Below are 19,211 nucleotides of genomic sequence, written 5' to 3' on the forward strand. Positions count from 1 at the left end.
TGCATGCATTTAAATCGACTTAATGAACCTCGCGCCCAACTCTACCGCCAAATCCCACTTTACCGTCTTCTGGTCCGATGCGGATCCGCGCTCTAATCGACCTGCCGAATAAAAATCCGAAGTCGCTGCTGCAGCCTCCGAAGAGTGGGGTCAGAAACTGCAACGGCTCTCTGACCCAGCTCCTCCTCTGGGGGGGCGGGGGAGAGAGGAGGACAGGGGGTGTGACGTATCATCCTCGGGGGGGGGTGTGTGGGAGGAGAGGGGGTGTGACCAATCATCCCCTGGGGGGGGGGGGGGGGGGGGGGGTGTGATGTATCATCCTCTGGAGGGGGCGGAGGGCGCTGCCACTCTGCGGCCGATCCCTCCTCCCCACCGGAAGAACGAATCCCTCCTCTCGGAGTGGCCGCATACTTCAAACCACCATGACTGTCATTATTCTCCTCAGCAGAACGCTGAACGGATACTCTCTCTCTATGTATATATATTTATCTGATACTCTATACATATATATATATATCTGATACTCTATATATATATATATCTGATACTCTCTCTCTCTCTATATATATATATATATATATAATAATCTCTCTATAGATTCTCTCTCTATAACGGAACCCCCTGCCCCCTCCTTCCCCACCGATCGGCCGCAGAGTGGCAGTGCCCCCCCCCACCAGAGGATGAGGATGATACGTCACCCCCTCTCCCCCCGCCCCCCCCCCTCCCCCCGCCAGCCAGGTGGTCTGTGTCAGAGAGCCGCTCTCTCTGCTTTTTTCTTTCGCGCCCGGGCGCGCTGCTTCAGATTTTTTTCAAACTGCGCATGCGCAGTTCAGAGCTCCGATCGTTCCGGCAGCGCTAAGCCCCGCCCACAGCGTGAATCGGACCGGAGCCGGCAAAACCCGTATGGGCGCACTGGAAAGAGGATTCCGGGCTCAGATCCATATTACACCCGGATCCCGCCCCTAGGCTCCGATTGGTAAAATCGGGCCCTATATTCCAAGTGCGGCCTCACTAAGGTTCTATAAAGCGTCAACATGACTTGCCAATTTTTAAACTCAATACCCCGGCCGATGAAGGCAAGCATGCCGTATGCCTTCTTGACTACCTTCTGCACCTGCATTGCCACTTTCAGTGACCTGTATACCTGTACACCCAGATCCCTTTGCTATCAATACTCCTAAGGGTTCTGCCATTTACTGTATATTTCCTGTCTGTAGTAGACCTTCCAAAATGCATTACCTCACATTTGTCCGGATTAAACTCCATCTGCCATCTCTCCGCCCAAGTCTCCAACTAACCTATATCCTGCTGTATCCTCTGAAGGTCCTCATCGCTCTCCACAAATCCACCAACTTTTGTGTCGTCCGCAAACTTACTAATCAATCCAGTTACATTTTCCTCCAAATCATTTATATATATTACAAACAGCAAAGGTCCCACACAACCTGAGGAACACCACTTGTCACAGCCCTCCATTCAGAAACACACCCTTCCATTGCTACCCTCTGTCTTCTTTGATCGAGTAAGAAGTTTAACAACCCCAGGTTAAAGTCCAACAGGTTTGTTTGGTAGCAAAAGCCAAAAGCAAAAGCAAGAGCCAGTTTTGTATCCACCTTGCCATCTCACCTCTGATCCCATGCGACTTCACCTTCTGCACCAGTCTGCCACGAGGGACCTTGTCGAAGGCCTTACTGAAGTCCATGGAAACAACATCCACTGCCCTACCCTCAATCAATCATCTTCGTCATTTCCTCGAAAAACCTGATCAAGTTCGTGAGACATGACCTCCCCTTCACAAAACCATGTTGCCTCTCACTAATACGTCCACTTACTTCCAAGTGGGAATAAATCCTGTCTCGAAGAATCCTCTCCAATAATTTCTCTACCACTGATGTAAGGCTCTACCGGCCTGTAATTACCTGGATTATTCTTGCTACCGTTCTTAAACAAAGGAACAACATTGGCTATTCTCCAATCCTCTGGGACCTCCCCTATAGTAAGAAGTCTCACAACACCAGGTTAAAGTCCAACAGGTTTATTTGGTAGCAAATACCATAAGCTTTCGGAGCAATGCTCCTTCGTCAGATGGAGTGGTCTCTGCTCTCAAACAGGGCACAGACACAGAAATCAAATTACAGAATACTGATTAGAATGCAAATCTCTACAGCCAGCCAGGTCTTAAATGTACAGACAATGTGGGTGGAGGGAGCATTCAACACAGGTTAAAGAGATGTGTATTGTCTCCAGACAGTACAGCTTGTGAAATTGTGCAAGTCCAGGAGGCAAGCTGTGGGGGTTACTGATAATGTGACCTAAATCCAACATCCCGGTTTAGACCGTCCTCATGTGTGCGGAACTTGGCTATCAGTTTCTGCTCAGTGACTCTGCGCTGTCGTGTGTCGTGAAGGCCTCCTTGGAGAACGCTTACCTGAAGATCCAAGGCTGAATGCCCGTGACTGCTGAAGTGCTCCCCCACAGGAAGAGAACAGTCTTGCCTGGTGATTGTCGAGCGGTGTTCATTCATCCGTTGTCGTAGCGTCTGCATGGTTTCCCCAATGTACCATGCCTCGGGACATCCTTTCTTGCAGCGTATCAGGTAGACAACGTTGGCCGAGTTGCAAGAGTAGGTACCGTGTACCTGGTAGAACACGGGACACGGTGGACAGAGTACCCTTCGTCGTCCAGTACTTCCCCGGAGTGGAGAAGCTACGGCATCTCCTCCGGAGCCTTCAACATGTCATTGATGAAGACGAACATCTCGCCAAGGCCATCCCCACACCCCCACTTCTTGCCTTCAAACAACCACGCAACCTCAAACAGACCATTGTCCGCAGCAAACTACCCAGCCTTCAGGAGAACAGTGACCACGACACCACACAACCCTGCCACAGCAACCTCTGCAAGACGTGCCGGATCATCAACACGGATGCCATCATCTCACGTGAGAACACCATCTACCAGGAACACGGTACCTACTCCTGCCTAATATTGTTGTAATTACCCTTCCCCCAATTTAGCATCTTAACTTGAGGACTACACTTATCTTTATCCATCAGTACCTTAAAGCTTACTGAATTGTGGTCACTGTTCCCAAACTGCTCCCCTACTGAAACATTGACCACCTGGCCGGGCTCATTCTCCAATACCAGGTCCAGTATGGCCCCTTCCCTAGTTGGACTATCTACATACTGTTTCAAGAAGCCCTCCTGGATGCTCCTTACAAACTCTGCCCCATCCACGCCCCGAGCACTAAGTGAGTCCCAGTCAATATAGGGGAAATTAAAATCTCCCACCACAACAACCCTGTTACTTTTAAACCTTGCCAAAATCTGCCTACACATCTGTTCCTCAATCTCCCGCTGGCAGTTGGCTGGCCTATGTGACTCTACCTTTCCTATTCCTGAGCTCTACCCATATTGCCTCGCTGTATAAGCCCTCCGAGGTGTCCTCCCGGAGTACAGCTGTGATACACTCCTTAACCAGTAGTGCAACTCCCCCACCCTTTTTACATCCCCCTCTATCACGCCTGAAACATCTGTATCCTGAAATGTTAAGCTGCCAATCCTGTCCTTCCCTTAACCAAGTCTCTGTAATGGCAACTACATCATAGTTTCTACTACTAATCCAAGCTCTAAGTTCATGTGCCTTACCTGTTACACTTCTCGCATTGAAACAAATGCACTTCAGTCCACCAGACCCTCTCTGATTAGCAATCCCACTCTGCCTGCTGTATCTCTGAGTCTTACTGGCCCTACTCTCTGGTTCCCCTTCAGCTAATTCACCTTTGCTTTGGGTCCCACCCCCCTGCCAAACTTGTCTAAATCCTCCCGTGTGACACTAGCAAACCTCCCGGCCAGAATATTTGTGCCCCTCCAGTTTAGATGCAACCCGTCCTTCTTGTACAGGTCCCATCTGCACTGGAAGAGACCCCAATGGTCCAGATATCTGAGACCCTCCCTCCTACACCAGCTTTTTAGCCACATATTGAGCTGCACTATCTGCCTATTCCGAGCTTCACTAGCACATGGCACAGGGAGTAATCCTGAGATTACAACCCTAGAAGTCCTGCTTTTTAACTTTCTACCTAATTCCCTAAACTGCTGCTGCAGGACCTCATCACTCTTCCTGCCTATGTCGTTAGTACCAATATGTACCACGACCTCTGGCTGTTCACCCTCTCCCTTCAGAATGCTTTCTGTCCGTTCAGAGGCATCCTGGACCCTGGCACCAGGGAGGCAACATACCATCCTGGAGTCTCTTTCACGTCCACAGAAACGCCTTCTGTACCCCTAACTATAGAGTCCCCTATAACTATTGCTCTAGTCCTCTTTGTCCCTCCCTGGTTAACACCAGAACCAGCCGCGGTATCACTGCTTTGGCTGCTGCTGCTGGTATCCCCTGATAGCTCATCTCCCCCAACAGTATCCAAAATGGTATACTTGTTAGAGAGAGGGATGACCACAGGGGATTCCTGCACTGACTGCCTGCCCCTTCTGGTGGTCACCCATCCATCTGCCTGCACCTTCGGTATGACCACGTCTCTAAAGCTCCTATCTATGACACTTTCCACCTCCTTCATGCTCCTAAGTGCATCCAACTGCTGCTCCAACCTATCCATGCGCTCTGTAAGGAGCTGCAATTGGGTGCATTTCCTGCAGACATACTCATCCGAGACGTTGGAAGCGTCACAGATCTCCCACGTCTCACAAGTGCAACACTTAACCCCACTGACCCACATTTCGAGCACCAATTAAATTATTTGAAAAAAATTATAAAACTCTTACCTTCACTTTTACCTTCTGACAGTGGCCTTTTCTTTTGGTTAGAGGAGGAGGGAGGGAGGGAAACACTAATGTAGTGTTTTGGGTTTACCACTCCTTGACACCAGATCTTCTGCTTCCCACTTCTTGGTAAATGTTGCTGGTCTGACTTCTCCCAGAATGCACCAGTGAAGTCCCTCAGCCGCCTCTACCGGATGCTCTAACTCCTGTTTATCACTGGAGGTGATCTTCCGCTTCCCACTTCTTGGTAAATGTTGCTGGTCCGACTTCTCTCAGAATGCACCAGTGAAGTCTCTCAGCCGCCTCTACCGGATCAACTCCCCGAAAGAACATCCCACCCAAGCCCTCCCCTCTGCCCTATCCCCATAACCCCATGCTTTTACAATGGCTAATCTACCCAACCTACACATCTTGGGACACAAAAGAGAAATTTAGCATTACCAAACTACCTAACGAGCACCCGGAGGAAATCCACACAGACATGGGGCGGAGGCTGCATGGATCATAACGAAAGAGCTCTTTTGAGAAGGTGCTGTGCATCACAAGCAACAAGGTCCTTCTTTAGATATAGAGTATTCTAATCAGAACATTGGGGCCCAGCTGTAATACAGACCCGAGTATTATGTGGATATGGATATGGAACACTATGGATAGCCTTCCCACCCTGCTGCATATTGAGGCTCTTAACTGGGCAATTAATATCTTGCTACCCCCTTGGTATTCACCTATTAGCAGGCGGGGCACTCGCCGTGTGGGAACATCAGGCTGTACATGAAACAGCAACTTGTAAAATCCCTGGTGTCTGGGTGTGGGTGTTGGAGCCTCCAAAAGGCTGACCAGAAGAGGATTACGGCTCTTGACATAGGGCTCTGGTGAAGAGTCGTTCTGATCAGCTGGACAAAGCAACAGAGTGCATCTGCCTGCAGACAAATCTGAGTTCCAGCTCTGGTTGAAGTGAAGAAGCAGAAATTGGGAGAGTAAAAGCACTGAAAAAGGTGGGATGAGAGTCTGGTGTTGGTGACAATGTAAGGTGAAACATCAGCAAGGAACAGGCCAGGTTAGAGAAGGACTGGATGGATGGATAACATCAGAAACTGGACAGAGGGAGGAATGACTCGTGCAGAGAATTGCAGTCAACAGAGAGAGATGTCAACAGCTAATTGTGGACGATGTCTAATTCTGAATAAGTAAAGGTTTCTTGTAGGCCAGGAGGAGCATGAGTACACCGTGTGATCTCACGAAGAAACATTGGGCCTTTCTGTATTTCAGATTTCCAGCATCCACAGTATTCTGTAAACTTTGGGCCCCTGGTGCATTGTGCTTCCCTCCTCAGCTATCCAAATCATGCATCTTAATGCCGGGATCACACTTTCAGGGACCCTGTCAGAGGAGTCCTGTTGTCTGAAATTCTGCTTTGTCCCAACAAGCCAATTTTCCCTTCCTGCTTTGAACAGGAGACTGATGGTAAGTCAGCAGATGGGGTTTGGGAGCCAAATATTCCTTAGGCCTCACACTGCAAAGGTTGTGTGGATTTTCATCTCCCTGAATCCCATCTGTCACACTGCATCAAACCTCCTCACCATTAAAATCACCTTGTCTATCTGATATTTGGTACCTCTGATCCAATAGACTCGCAGAAGAGCACCCATGGGTGAATTTGATGCACTTTCCTCAGACGAGTTTGGTGCCAACTTCCCATCACTGTCCCAAATAATTCCAGACTGCAACACTCATGGAGAGCTTTCCCAACCTGCTGCCTATTGACGGCTATTAGTGTCCACTTAAGGACCTTATCTTGCTACCATTGGAATTCACCTATTGGCAGGTGGGGTACTCGCCATGTGGGAAACCCAAAAAACAAACCCTGTCAGGCTTGCAGACTTCCGGGGGAGTGGGGTGGGGGTTGGGGGGTGGGGTGGGGGCGGTGAATCCAACATTTAAAGGCATGCAGTGCCTGATTGAGGCACTCAGCATCGGAAAAGAGAAGCCCACTGAGATCTACTGCCTTGTCTTTCCAACCAACCCCTTCACCCCACAAATAACCATACCACCCTCCCATCACCATTGCTCACATGTGGCCTGGGCACCTTAGTAATCCTGTGCCAGTGCTCACCTGCTGGCACTGCTTGCAATGACAGCTGTTAACTTCTGATTGGTCTGCAGCTGCCGGAGGAGTGATATTTCCGGCTTTGAGTTCTTGATCCCAGGACAGGCCTGATGTTGCTCAGTTAAGTGCCTAATTGGCACTCAATTTGGTGGACCTTTCCAAATGGAGACAACACGGGACTCTCGCCAACTCTCCAGCCAGTGGGCAAAATCCCTACGACCTCGATTAAATACTGCCCGTACTGAACAAGGCAGGTGAAATCAAATGCAATTCAGGGTTGGAATTGAAACAAACGTTCCTCTCAGTTAAGGACGGCGTTGGCAGAATCTCTGAAGCTAAATCTATCACCAGAGAGTAAGTAAAGTAAGTTCCAATGGGACTGCTTCGAGTGCTTTTTACACGTAGCAGCAATGCAAACAAAGGCAGGAAGATTTCATTGTGTCAGTATTTCCACTGATCTCATGAACTCTTCTTTTTGAACCAGAAATAAGGTGAAATAAAACATTCCTGTCATTGTTTGCAGGGTCCAGAGGAAAGATTCCCAGTGCCAAGATATTCAGTAGTCAAGGAGAATTGTAAAATTGGCTTCACTATATGAGAGAATAGGAAGTGGCAACAAAATATATCCTCCTGTGTGAAGATCTGATAAAGCCAAGATGCAGCTCATGAAGAATTCAACTTTCAGAGGAAATAATGCTGTGTTGTGTTGCAAGGCTAGATTTCATGATAATCATTGTCACTTTTTCGTCAATTTTGTTCCTTCTTCCTCTGTAGTTGGCCTTTTCCTTGCATTCATGAATAGCAGGCTATTTGGCATTTGGAGGCATCACGGGCAAGCCTAATGCAGTTTTCATCATACTACACCAAGGCTTTGGCTGATGTCACTGAGTAAGAATCAGGCGCAGGACTGAGTTAGGGAAACTGTGGAATTTTGATTGAAGAACCAGAATTGATTTGCACCATTAAGAAAAAGAGCTTATTCAAAGGTTATCTTTAGCACCTTGGCACAACACAGGAAGAAAGAATTGGGGGTGAGGAGAATCGCATACTCAGATCAAAGCCAAATTAATTTTTCTACCCGCTCAGATTTCTGCTTTGCAAGGCACCTAAGTGTCACAGGGAAGGATGGCCCAATGTTTTATAAAGCCAGAGGGACACACACATTTGCCAAAATGGTCCCTGAGCTCACCACCATCTTCTCAAGAACAGTTATGGATGGGCAATAAATGCTTGCTGCAGGATGCTTATAATCCCATGAACAAATACAAAAACAAGACCGGGATTTTCCGGTCGCCCTCGCCTTCGCCCCAAAACCGGAAAATCCCGCTCGAGGTCAACGGACGTCTGCATGGTCTGCCCCCCCGTTCGCTACAATTCCCGTGGCTGGCAGATGGGAAAGTTTCCCCACAAGACTTCTCTCAGATATGAGAAATATAATTTGACATATCTGGCCCCAGAGCGGGTTACTGTGAGGATTTAAAATGATCCTTTGTTTATTTAAAGATTTAAAATGTTTTTACTAAAGTCATTATTCTAGTCCATCTTTATCGTTTGTATTCCAAAGAATGTGATGCAGCCAACCTGGAGTCCCCAAGGAGAGTTGAGCTTTCTACTAATAACAACCATCTGTGGGAAGTTGTTGGTAATTTATTTTAAGGCTTGTGAGTTATTGCATTCATGAAATATTCTTTAATTCTTCCTTGCAACCTATTCCAATTATGTCAAAGAATCATGTTGAACATACCCGGAGAGAATGACTGAATATTTAAATGGTGGCCACCCCAGTCTTGGTTCATGCTAACTTTACTTGCGATCCACAAAATTGGCATGAAGATTGGTAGTTGCAGAAAATAGTAAAATTGTTTTTTTATTAGTCATTGGATGGACTGCAAATCCACATTTGCTGCCTCAATTCTGTGTATTTTCAGCAGTAGTTACTTTCCAACAATTTTAAGTGTTGGAGCACACCCATTTCACTGCTGCCTTGAGAGAAACAGGCTTTTGGATACACATGCAAAGTAGCAGGATATGCTTTGTAGGAATGCAAGTACAGCACTGATGTTAACACAACGCTTGATAAATGATAGAGCTTAGGAAAAGTAAGTCACGTTAACCTGTTGCTGGTGACTACAGGTTATTTATTCAGCAGATGACAATGTCTGATTTGGCCTCCAGAAAGAGAATTCTAATTAAACTGTCACATAAGTAAAATGATTGCTAGGCTTTTGTACTTAGCGATCATTTAGAAATATGTCATTCTGGCACCAGACATTTCCTGGTAGATATGAGCTCCTCTTCCACACTATTCATTTCTTATTTTAGCTTTGTTTCTGTGCATTCCCCTTTCACCAATGAGAATTAAGACATGGGATATTCCCAGGTTTGGGAAGGATAGGGGTCTGATCTCCCCATAGCAGGAGCAAGTGAATTTTCAGAACTTCCTTACATCATTCGGACTTTCTGGGCAATATTTGCAATAATTCTCAGGCTGTTCACACCACGCCGCCTCTCAGCGAGAATGGAGAATTTGGCACTCAGCCAAATCTCCATTCACTGCAGTGGGACCGGTGAATCCCAGCTGCGGGCGAGGTCAGAGAATCCGGCCCCTATGTGTTGCATTTGAGTTTTTCCTCATTTAATAAAATGATAGTCACTGTAGTATCAGGTTTGGTCAAGCACTGTGTTTGTTGGTTATTCCAATCTGCATTTTTCAATGCTCACATTAAACCATGCAGTTAGCAACCACGATACTGTTTCATTTCCCAGAGGAGGAACCGGTAAGACAACGACCCTCAAAAAGTGGTTTAAGTTTAAAACAAAATCTCTCCTTCTGAATGATAAAATATTGAGCAATGAGAGAAAATCACATCAAATTTAACTGCTGGATTCTTCAACCGTATTAATCCTCATAAACAGTGATTACTTTTACATCGATTTATAACTGAAATTTAGGATGATCAGGAGATGTCTTGGGTTTTGAGCCACAGAGAGACAATCAGCACAGGATCACATTCTGCCAGCTGTATAAGCTCAGTGGAAAGCTTTTTGATCCTACACACGACAAAATCAACAATTTTACCTCAGCTCTTCAAGGTAGACATGACTCAAGGCTCTTATTGTATGTAGCTGATGCACTCGCACAACACCCTTCTCTTTGCCGTAATGATCCAGGAATGAACCCCTTTAAAATAATTTCCACTCTTTCCTGTTTTCACGCTCTTTTTCTCATAGGTCTGTTTTAACTCTTATTTATAGTGATGTATTCACTGAAAGGTATTGCTATTCTGGCGAACCAGATTTCCTGCCAATCATCCATGTTTGGGAGAGCCCTTGTGGATTTTCCAGCCTTAACACTTACATTTTAACTTCTTTTTTTAATATTTTTCAGAATCTTCAGGCAACCCTTTCTGAACTTTCTTATTTCCATGTTTGATGTTTTAAAGCAACATGTGTTTTCACCATGGGAGACTCTTCCTGATATAATGAACAGGGACAAACTTTGAAGAGCTCAGCAGTTAAAATTACTGTGATTTCCTCTTCTCTCTCAATATTTTATCATTCAGAATGGGATGTCCTTGTTTTAATTTCAATCAGTTTTTTGAGGGTCCTTGCCTCACTATTTTCTCTTCTGGGAAATGAAACAGTGTTTAAAAACTGTCACTTTCGTATCATCATCATTAACCACGTGGTTCGATGTAAGTATTTCAAAGCGTAGAATGGAATCACCAACGAACGATGTTTGCCCAAATCTGGTACTAAAAAATGGCTATTTTTCCGTCACAAATTATGGCCAATGGCACCCAGTTGTGATGTAATGTGGGCGCATCTTAACAGATAGCCCATTCCCGAGCTGTTTTGAACCAAGTGTACAGTTATCTTCCCCTCAATCACTTAGCAACAAGTGATGAAGTGGATAATTAGTGTTGAGTGCAGCCTGACTTGATTATTCCAATCTCAAACTCCATCTGTATGGGACACATAGTAACATCTGTCACTTTGTTCTAGTCTTGAGGTGTCTGGGAATTCCCACTCGAACCATTACAAATTTCAACTCTGCGCATGACACGGAGCAAAATCTGAGAATTGACAGCTTCATCGATGAGAACGGGAAGACGGTGAAAAAGTCAAAAGATTCTGTCTGGTGAGTTCTAATATTGTATTGGTGTATTGAATCAATTCATTCGGAAAGTGTGGTAGAAATTGAAAAACCAGGCACAATCTTTACAGAGAAACAGTTAATGGACCAGAATTTATAAGGATGAGGTTGGGGGGCGTTATTTAACAGCTTCTGCACTCCGTGACCTGACAGTAACCTTAATTACTATCGCAAACAATAAAGAAAACCTCTTCATGCAACACCTTTCAAAGAATGTGACACAATGCTACCACTCAAAAATTTCCCGTACTTTAGAATATATATTATTTATATTTTCATGGTGTTTTTGTTTCATGTCTTCATTTTGAGCGACGGGGCCTAAACGCACCAGTAAAGCTGGCTAAACAGAGATCGGGATGCCCTTTATAAAGGGTGCCCCAATCCGACAAAGAATAACCTCGCCAGCCCCACTGTACCACAGAGGACTCAGGGGCCTCCCAGCCCCAATCAACGCTGGCATCTCCCCCCCTCCCCGCCCTCCCTCCCATCAACACTGGTATCTTCCACTCTCCATGGCTGTCATCACCAGCATTTCCTCTCCCCTTCATTGAATGCTCTCTCCCTCCCCACAACACATATATGCTCCCCCCATGAAGCTCCCACTAGTGTCCATCCCATCACTACCCTCTGACACAGGTGGTCCTGCCAGGTCGACACAGTGCCAACTTGAGTGCCGACATGTGCCGGGGGCAGTTCCAGGCCATTGCCTGGCCATGTCCCTCTTCTGACATACGAACATTCGGTGAAGGGGGAGAATGTGGCGAGGTGGGTCTTTAAATACATTCAAATGTATTTAAATAAATTTAAATCAGGTTTGTACTCCAGTGAGGGGCGGCAAAAATCAGAAATAGCTATCTTGCCGGCGAGATTCACGATTTCCGGTTTTGCCGTATCTTGAGCCCCCATTGTCAATACTACGGATGGAATAGTCTAATTTTTCAACTCAATAGGCAGCATTGGTATAGCAAGTGTTACTGGGCAGTCATCCTCTGGTTTCACTATCCCAACAGTGCATTTCTGCCCCAAAGTATTGGACAAGTATCTGAGACATAAGACCGGATTTTCGCAGAGTCAGCAGGATACCAAAAACCATTTCTGATTCCAGGATTCCTGCCTCCATCCCTGGTATCCCCAATTTTCGTTGCTGGTTTTCACTAAGGGTGTGGATTCTAGTGGTCAATAGACTGGAGCTGACCACCCTGACCACCTACTTCCAGTCCCTTCTGAGGGTTGTCCTTGAAGGTCTTCAGGCCTCATGTGACACCATGGCATCACTCCCCCTTTCCACCGCTAATGTTGCCAGTTCCACACCTATCGCCCTGGAACTCTCTGTCTTGGTATTTACTTTCCATCAGACAAGTTGCAGCAATATTCTTCTGTGCAGCTCCCCTTTAAGAGGGGCAGCCTTTCTTTAAGAAAAATAGACTGGCTACACCACCTAGTTTTTGAACAACATTACTGGGCCCCCCTGCTGAGTGCAGAGGCAGCTGCCAGTGTTAATAAGAAGGCAGCAACATGAGTCTCATTTGACCATGCACTACATTCATGCCGATGAGGTAAGTACATTAAATTTGTGTACTGCCAACATCAGTCTGAGTGAATAAGCGCAGATGTCCAATTGCAATGTTTGCATTCAAACAGCAGGGTCAGCCAATTAGTATCCCGTTATATCTGTGCACTTTTCCTATCTGTGCCACTTAGCTTTCTATTGCTTTATTTTTGTTCCATATTTTTGTGTTAATTTTTGTCCCAACATTATAAATTCATAGATCTACATTTAATATGGATAGTATCTTAGAATTGCAAAAAGCTAACAGCACGCAAGAAGACCATTGAGTCCATCGTGCCATTGCTGGCTCTTTGGAGGGGCAGAGATCCTTAATCTCACACCCCCACAACCTCTTAAAAATTACTGATGGAATCAGGCTCTGCTATTTTTTCAGGCAGAATTTCCCAGGCACACACATATATAAAATCTAAATATAAATGACATGCTGTAGTTGAGGGTAAGATTGCGGTATGTTTCTTTCTGATTAAACTCAAACTTGATGTGGACTTGCTGGCGTTGGACTGGGGTAAACACAGTAAGAGATTTAACAACACCAGGTTAAAGTCCAACAGGTTTGTTTGGTAGCAATTGCCATTAGCTTTCGGAGCCACAAAATTTACATGGTTGGTCCATTAAAACATTCTCAAACAAAATTGCTCCACTCTGTAGCTGGCCCTCAGTTTGTTAGATGTCATCCAGGCTGGTCTCTTTCTTCTGCTTTTTCCATTCATTTTATTGGGAAATTCACTAATCTGCAATCAGTGCCTTATTCCTTGGAACAGTTCTGATCAGGAATGGGAGCACAGTGGATATTCAACCTTGGTTTTGTGCCTGCAAATTCCTCCTCCCTGTTTTTATTTCTCCTTGAATGTGTTTCCAGAAAAAAGATAGTTCTATACCATTTATAAAAATGAGTTTAAAATACTTGCCGTGGTGTTATTAGTCTTCCAATTGTAAGCAATGTCTAAATTGTATTTGTGAAGCTAGTTGGGGTACCTTTACCTGGCAGTGGCTACCACTGGAAAAGCAGAAACTGAAAACACAAGTGTCGAAGAAACCAAGGAGAAATTGTTCCGATAGCCTGAACTAAAATTGATCTTTATGCTCTATTTCATTACTAGTTTAAAAATCAGTGGCCCAGATCTTCCAGTCAGCATTAATGCTTTCTGTATCGTATTGATGCTGCCTGTAAAGTGAGTGGGTGGGTGAGTAGGTGAATGGATGAGTGAGTGGATGAGTGAGTGGGTGAGTAGGTGAATGGATGAGTGAGTGATTGGGTGGGAAGTAGGTGAATGGATGAGTGGGTGGGTGAATGGATGAGTGAGTGGGCTGGTAAGTAAGTGAATGGATGAGTGAGTGAGTGGGTGGGAAGTAGGTGAATGGATGAGTGGGTGGGCGAGTAGATGAATGGATAAGTGGTGAGTGAAATAATTGAGGCGGCACGGTAGCGCAGTGGTTAGCACTGCTGCTTCACAGCTCCAGGGTCCTGGGTTCGATTCCTGGCTCGGGTCACTGTCTGTGTGGAGTTTGCACATTCTCCTCGTGTCTGCGTGGGTTTCCTCTGGGTGCTCCGGTTTCCTCCCACAGTCCAAAGATGTGTGGGTTAGGTTGATTGGCCAGGTTAAAAATTGCCCCTTAGAATCCTAAATTGCGTTGGTTAGAGGGATTAGCGGGTAAATATGTGGGGGTAGGGCCTGGGTGGGATTGTGGTCGGTGCAGACTCGATGGGCCGAATGGCCTCCTTCTGCACTGTAGGGTTTCTATGGTTTCTATGAGTGAGTGGATAGTTGAGTCAGATTGGAGTAGTTGGGTAGTCAATGGTGGTTGGTTCAGCTGGTGGGTTGTTGGGTTGGATCAGGGGCAGTCAAGTCGGCAGGAGGTAGTCAAGTGGCCAGGGGGATGTTGGCGTGGGGGAAGGTTGATGTGTGGAGCAGAGTTTGGTTGTGGTGCCCAGTTCAGTTATGCTGGCTAGTCACAGAGTTAGACCAGGTGTTAACCAATGTAACATTTCCAGTGTAAGTATCCAAGTATGTTCCAAATATCTGGCCCAAGACTCTTAACACTGAGCTCAGTGTCAGAGAATTTGTGGAGAGTCACAGGCAGTGGATATCAACTCATCTGAAATTTAAACTTCCCGGGCAATTTCACGCGTGTGTGTCAGTACGTCAGGAAAATAACAAGCTCCTGTTTAAAATAGTCAAATACAGTAAGTTTTAAATATATAACCGGTCATCTTGCTAGTTTTATATTTAGCCCAGGATCAGGAAAATCTTTTGTCTCAAGTATCAGTGGGAAGTTGCTTTGCTGTCAATGGATTCAGACATTCCAACCTACATATGTGTTTTATTATTTAGCAGCTGAATTCCTCTGCTCAATATGCCCTGCACATATGATATGAAATCACACTTATTTCACCCTGTAGCCACCACGAAAACAGACATTGATGTGAATTTTTGGTTAATAATCTCAAACGGCAAGATGGGGTTGACTGTCCATTATATATCTTACCTGATTTTCATTTCCAGCAATATCAATGAAATAAAACATTGGAAGTTACATGAAACAAGTGGTTGTTCCCACAATCACATCACCCTCATCACATCTTCCTTCACTATTCCCAATACAACTGGTCACTGAACAGTTCATTTCCATCAAGCAGTTTTACTCAGTAAAGTTTTAAACATGTAGGGTAAAGGTTTCCCTTGTATTGTGCTTTGAGACTGTAAGTATCTAATCACATTATCTAATCACTATGGAGAGAGGAAAGCTTCCTCAGAGCTGATTCTAATTAAAAATGGTGCTTGTAAAAATTGCTTTGTTTCTGGAAATGATTATATTTCTGGTGTAGTGGTTTCCTGAGATTGGGACTCATGAAACAGAAACACTAACTTAACTTTTAGAGTGCTGGAGCTCTCTTGGGAGTCTGCCAGCTGACCCAGAAAATTAGGCCTAGAACCTGGTTAGCTGGCTCCCTTGGCACATGGAATTGTTGCAGGCATTTGTAAACGTTAGAGCCCCATTTGAATCTTACAGAGTGAGTGCTGCAGATAGAGCAGAGACTGCCACAGTAGGCCTTCTCCCTAACCTCGGCCTTATAGAGTACTGCTGTCTGGTTTTATTTCAAATGCCGCATGTGGAGACTACTTTTGAGTTGCAAGCTAGGGAGATGGTTTAAATCCTGTAGGATTTATTGCAAGTGCAGAATGTTACCAGCACCACCCATGCCCCTCACCCCCATCCCTGTCTCCAGCAGCAGCCTATGGCAAGGTGGGGAGGGTCCTTCCAATAGGAAAACTCTGAACCAGTATTCTTATTTCCTTGTTTTTATTGGTCTTCCATTTTAACATGAACAAGACCAGTTCGGACCAGCATTCTGATTTCCTCATTTTTACTGTTTTCCTTCTGGGCTCAGGGCTGGGGTAGCGGGAGGGGGGTGTGATTGGTGGGTGTGCAGGCTGGCTATGCAGGGAGGTAAAATAATGAAGATCTGCATTGGGACAGCTCCCAGACATTGCCCTGACTCCGGGAGTAGAAGAGACAGGAAAGCCTGTTGTATGTTGCAGGTTCCCACCAGACTCCCCACTCCCTTGTGCTCAGAAGGGGAAAAAAACACTAAAAATGGGGAAATACAAATACTGATCAGAAATGGCCTAGTATACCTTAAAATGGAACACTAGTAAAAACTGTGAAATAAGAACAAAGGTCTGAACCATTTTTTCCTATTGGGTGGAGAATACCTAAATTTGATTTGATTTATTAGTGTCACATTAGTATACAGTGAAAAGTATTGTTCCTTGCGTGCTATACAGACAAAGCATACTGTACATAGAGAAGGAAAGTAGGAAATGCAGAATGTAGTGTTACAGTCATAGCTTGGGTGTAGAGAAAGATCAACATAGTGCGAGGTAGGTCCATTCAAAAGTCTGATGGCAGCAGGGAAGAAGCTGTTCTTGAGTCGGTTGGTACGTGACCTCAGATCAACAACAACAACTTAAAATAATAAATTAGTTTATTTTCAAAAATGTGTATGTGCTATGTTGAAGACAGCAAGTCAGGATTAAGTACTGGAGCTTTGGAATGTATGGATATTCTGATGTTTATTTGGGGATCTTCATGAAACTTTCCTTCAGGAGAATTGTTACAAATTCTGTCACGGAATATGGGCATGGCTGGGTAGGCCAGGATTAATAGTCCATCCCGAAATGCCCTTGAGAAGGTGAAAATAAATGGATGGGGAAGAGTCCATGATGGGCTGCATAGCATGTTGCCTTTAGGTGGACCAAATGGCTTTTTAAAAAATTGATGCAGTTTTAAGGATGTGGTGGGAGGGACATAATCTCGTCCAAGTAGAGAAGCTCCTTAAAAGCAAAGCAGTTCTTAAGTTCATTGTTGAATCTTTTCATGAACTCACACTCTGAAGAGGAAGAATCTATTCACAAACCCATACTCTGAAGAGGAAGAACGCATGCCTGTAAAATTAATTTTAAGACTAACTATAAAAATCCAATCCAAAAGGCTAGGGTAAGGGTTATTAACTATAATTATTCTCTGTAACATTGAAGGAATTTCCACTGCTGGGTAGAGTCTTGGATGACCCGCCCTGATCTGAAGCCTGGCTATGATGGTTGGCAAGTCCTAGATCCCACACCACAGGAGAAGAGTGAAGGTAAGCGTAGATATCATGGTGTGTACAGTATTTTGTGCAGTAAGTGCCTTTTACCGTGAAGTGCTTAGTTTGAAACTCTCCTTTGGCAAACAAAAATGTTGGTCCCCAGAGGGTGAAGTTAATAGTTTGTCAAAGGAAATATTCACAAGGCTCCGTAATGAATTGCAGATTGTCATCCAATGAACTGGGAATAATTCATCCTTCAACTAAATAGCATGTTTAGTCTATTTGTATCTGCTACAAATACCTCACCTGCCAAAAGTACTGACAAAAAATGTCCCTAACTAACTCCTATGTGCTTCACTCTTTGTCTTGGATGCAAAGCATTCCTTTAGAAAAAGGCCAATTTTTTAAAGTTGGGCTTTCTGACCTGAAGCTAAAGACTTACAAGCAAACGCCCTCTGATTGACTTTCAAGCTTTCAGTCGTCTTTTATAATCTGGACTTGCTAATTTAGATTTGTTCTTTTGGGAACACTTGAGCATGCCCTTATAAGGTGCAGATGATGTTAGCAGCATAACAACTACATTGAAGATCTCAGTTTAAAAAGACAAAGAGGGGATGAATTTTACACTCCTGACCAAGTACTCCCTCGCTAGTATCTTTAACGGCAGAGGCAACATAAAATAAAATAAAGTGGGTGGCTGGGTCATGTAAAATAAAATGGATGGCCGTCCCACTGCTTTATCACCTGTTTCTGAGCTGTCTCTCATTTTACAGTAAGCACGTCATGGGTCAGGCAGCCAGCATGTCCTTAGGCCTAATGAGGCCCTTAAGTTGCCAATTAAAACTCAGTTAAGGGTCTCTTTCCACCTTTGGCACTCTCGTACAGTGGTACATGCCAATTGGTCATTGCAGGATTGACCCTCTTAATCACATCACTGCTTTATTGACCCTCTTAATCACATCTTGGTTTGAAGTCCTATGTTTCCCTTGTGATTGGCATTTTTGTTTAATGCAGTGTCCCTTTAAGTGGCTGCCCCTTTAATTTGTCCCTCTGTTTAGTTTGACTTAATTGGTTAACACAAAATAGGAGGACAGTGGAACACAATAATTTTTTATTCATTCATGAGACATGGACATCACTGGGTGGCCAGCATTTATTGCCCATCCCGAGTTGCCTAAGGGCAGTTGAGAGTCAACCACATTGGCTGTAGCTCTGGAGTCACATGTAGGCCAGACCAGGTAAGAACAGCAGATTTCCTCCCTAAAGGACATTAGTGAACCAGATGGATTTTTCCAACAATCAACAATGGTTTCATGGCCATTGGTAGATTCTTAATTCTAGATTTTTTTATTGAATTCACATTTCACCAACTGTCATGGCGGGATTTGAACCTGGATCCCAGAACATTACCTAAGTTTCTGAATCAATAGTCTAGCGATAATACTATAGGCCATTGCCTAGGAGAAATGTGGAAGGAAAATGGCCAGCTGACTACTTTTCCTATTCAGGGTAAAAGGCAGGAAGGAGGAGGATAGCTCCTTTGATCCCCTGTGCAAATGAAGGGCACCGAAACAAAATGGTACCCGTCCTTTGTGCTTCATCTCAGGCCTTCAATGCCCTTTACACGAACCCCTTGCCAGGGTCCTGAATCCCTCTCCGACCAAAAGCACCAGACTTAACTAAGCCTGTTAGGCATGTTGTTTTCTTGTTGGGACTCCCTTGTAGCCACATTACTGCATTCTGATGCTGCTGGGACAACTCAGCCGCCAGCCAATCAGAATGGCTGAGAGTCCTCGAGGGCGGGACTTCCTTTCCCTGAGGGGTGCAAATCCTGAAGGGCGCCTCCAGCATATTGTTAGCCTGGGGATGCCATTTTTAAAATTGTTGCGCTGGTGACCTTTGTATTGGGCAGATGTGCGATCATGTGCCCTCTCCGGCCCACTAAGTTCACCCAAAGAGGTTTTCAGGAGATAACTATGAGATTTAGATGGTGTCATTCAGATTTA

The 19,211-nt window shown here is 45.0% G+C and overlaps 1 protein-coding gene across 1 annotated transcript in view; it reads left to right on the forward strand.

The window, feature by feature from the left end:
- The window catches only part of LOC144508466 (protein-glutamine gamma-glutamyltransferase 2-like), a 65,732-nt gene that overhangs the window by 34,758 nt on the left and 11,763 nt on the right, over positions 1-19,211 (forward strand). The window contains exons 7-8 of the mRNA XM_078236404.1: positions 10,894-11,029; positions 17,156-17,259. Of these exons, the coding sequence (XP_078092530.1) occupies positions 10,894-11,029; positions 17,156-17,259 (240 nt within the window). The remainder of the gene's footprint in view (positions 1-10,893; positions 11,030-17,155; positions 17,260-19,211) is intronic.

Source organism: Mustelus asterias, chromosome 20 (genome assembly GCF_964213995.1).
Source record: "Mustelus asterias chromosome 20, sMusAst1.hap1.1, whole genome shotgun sequence".
Taxonomy (NCBI): domain Eukaryota; kingdom Metazoa; phylum Chordata; class Chondrichthyes; order Carcharhiniformes; family Triakidae; genus Mustelus; species Mustelus asterias.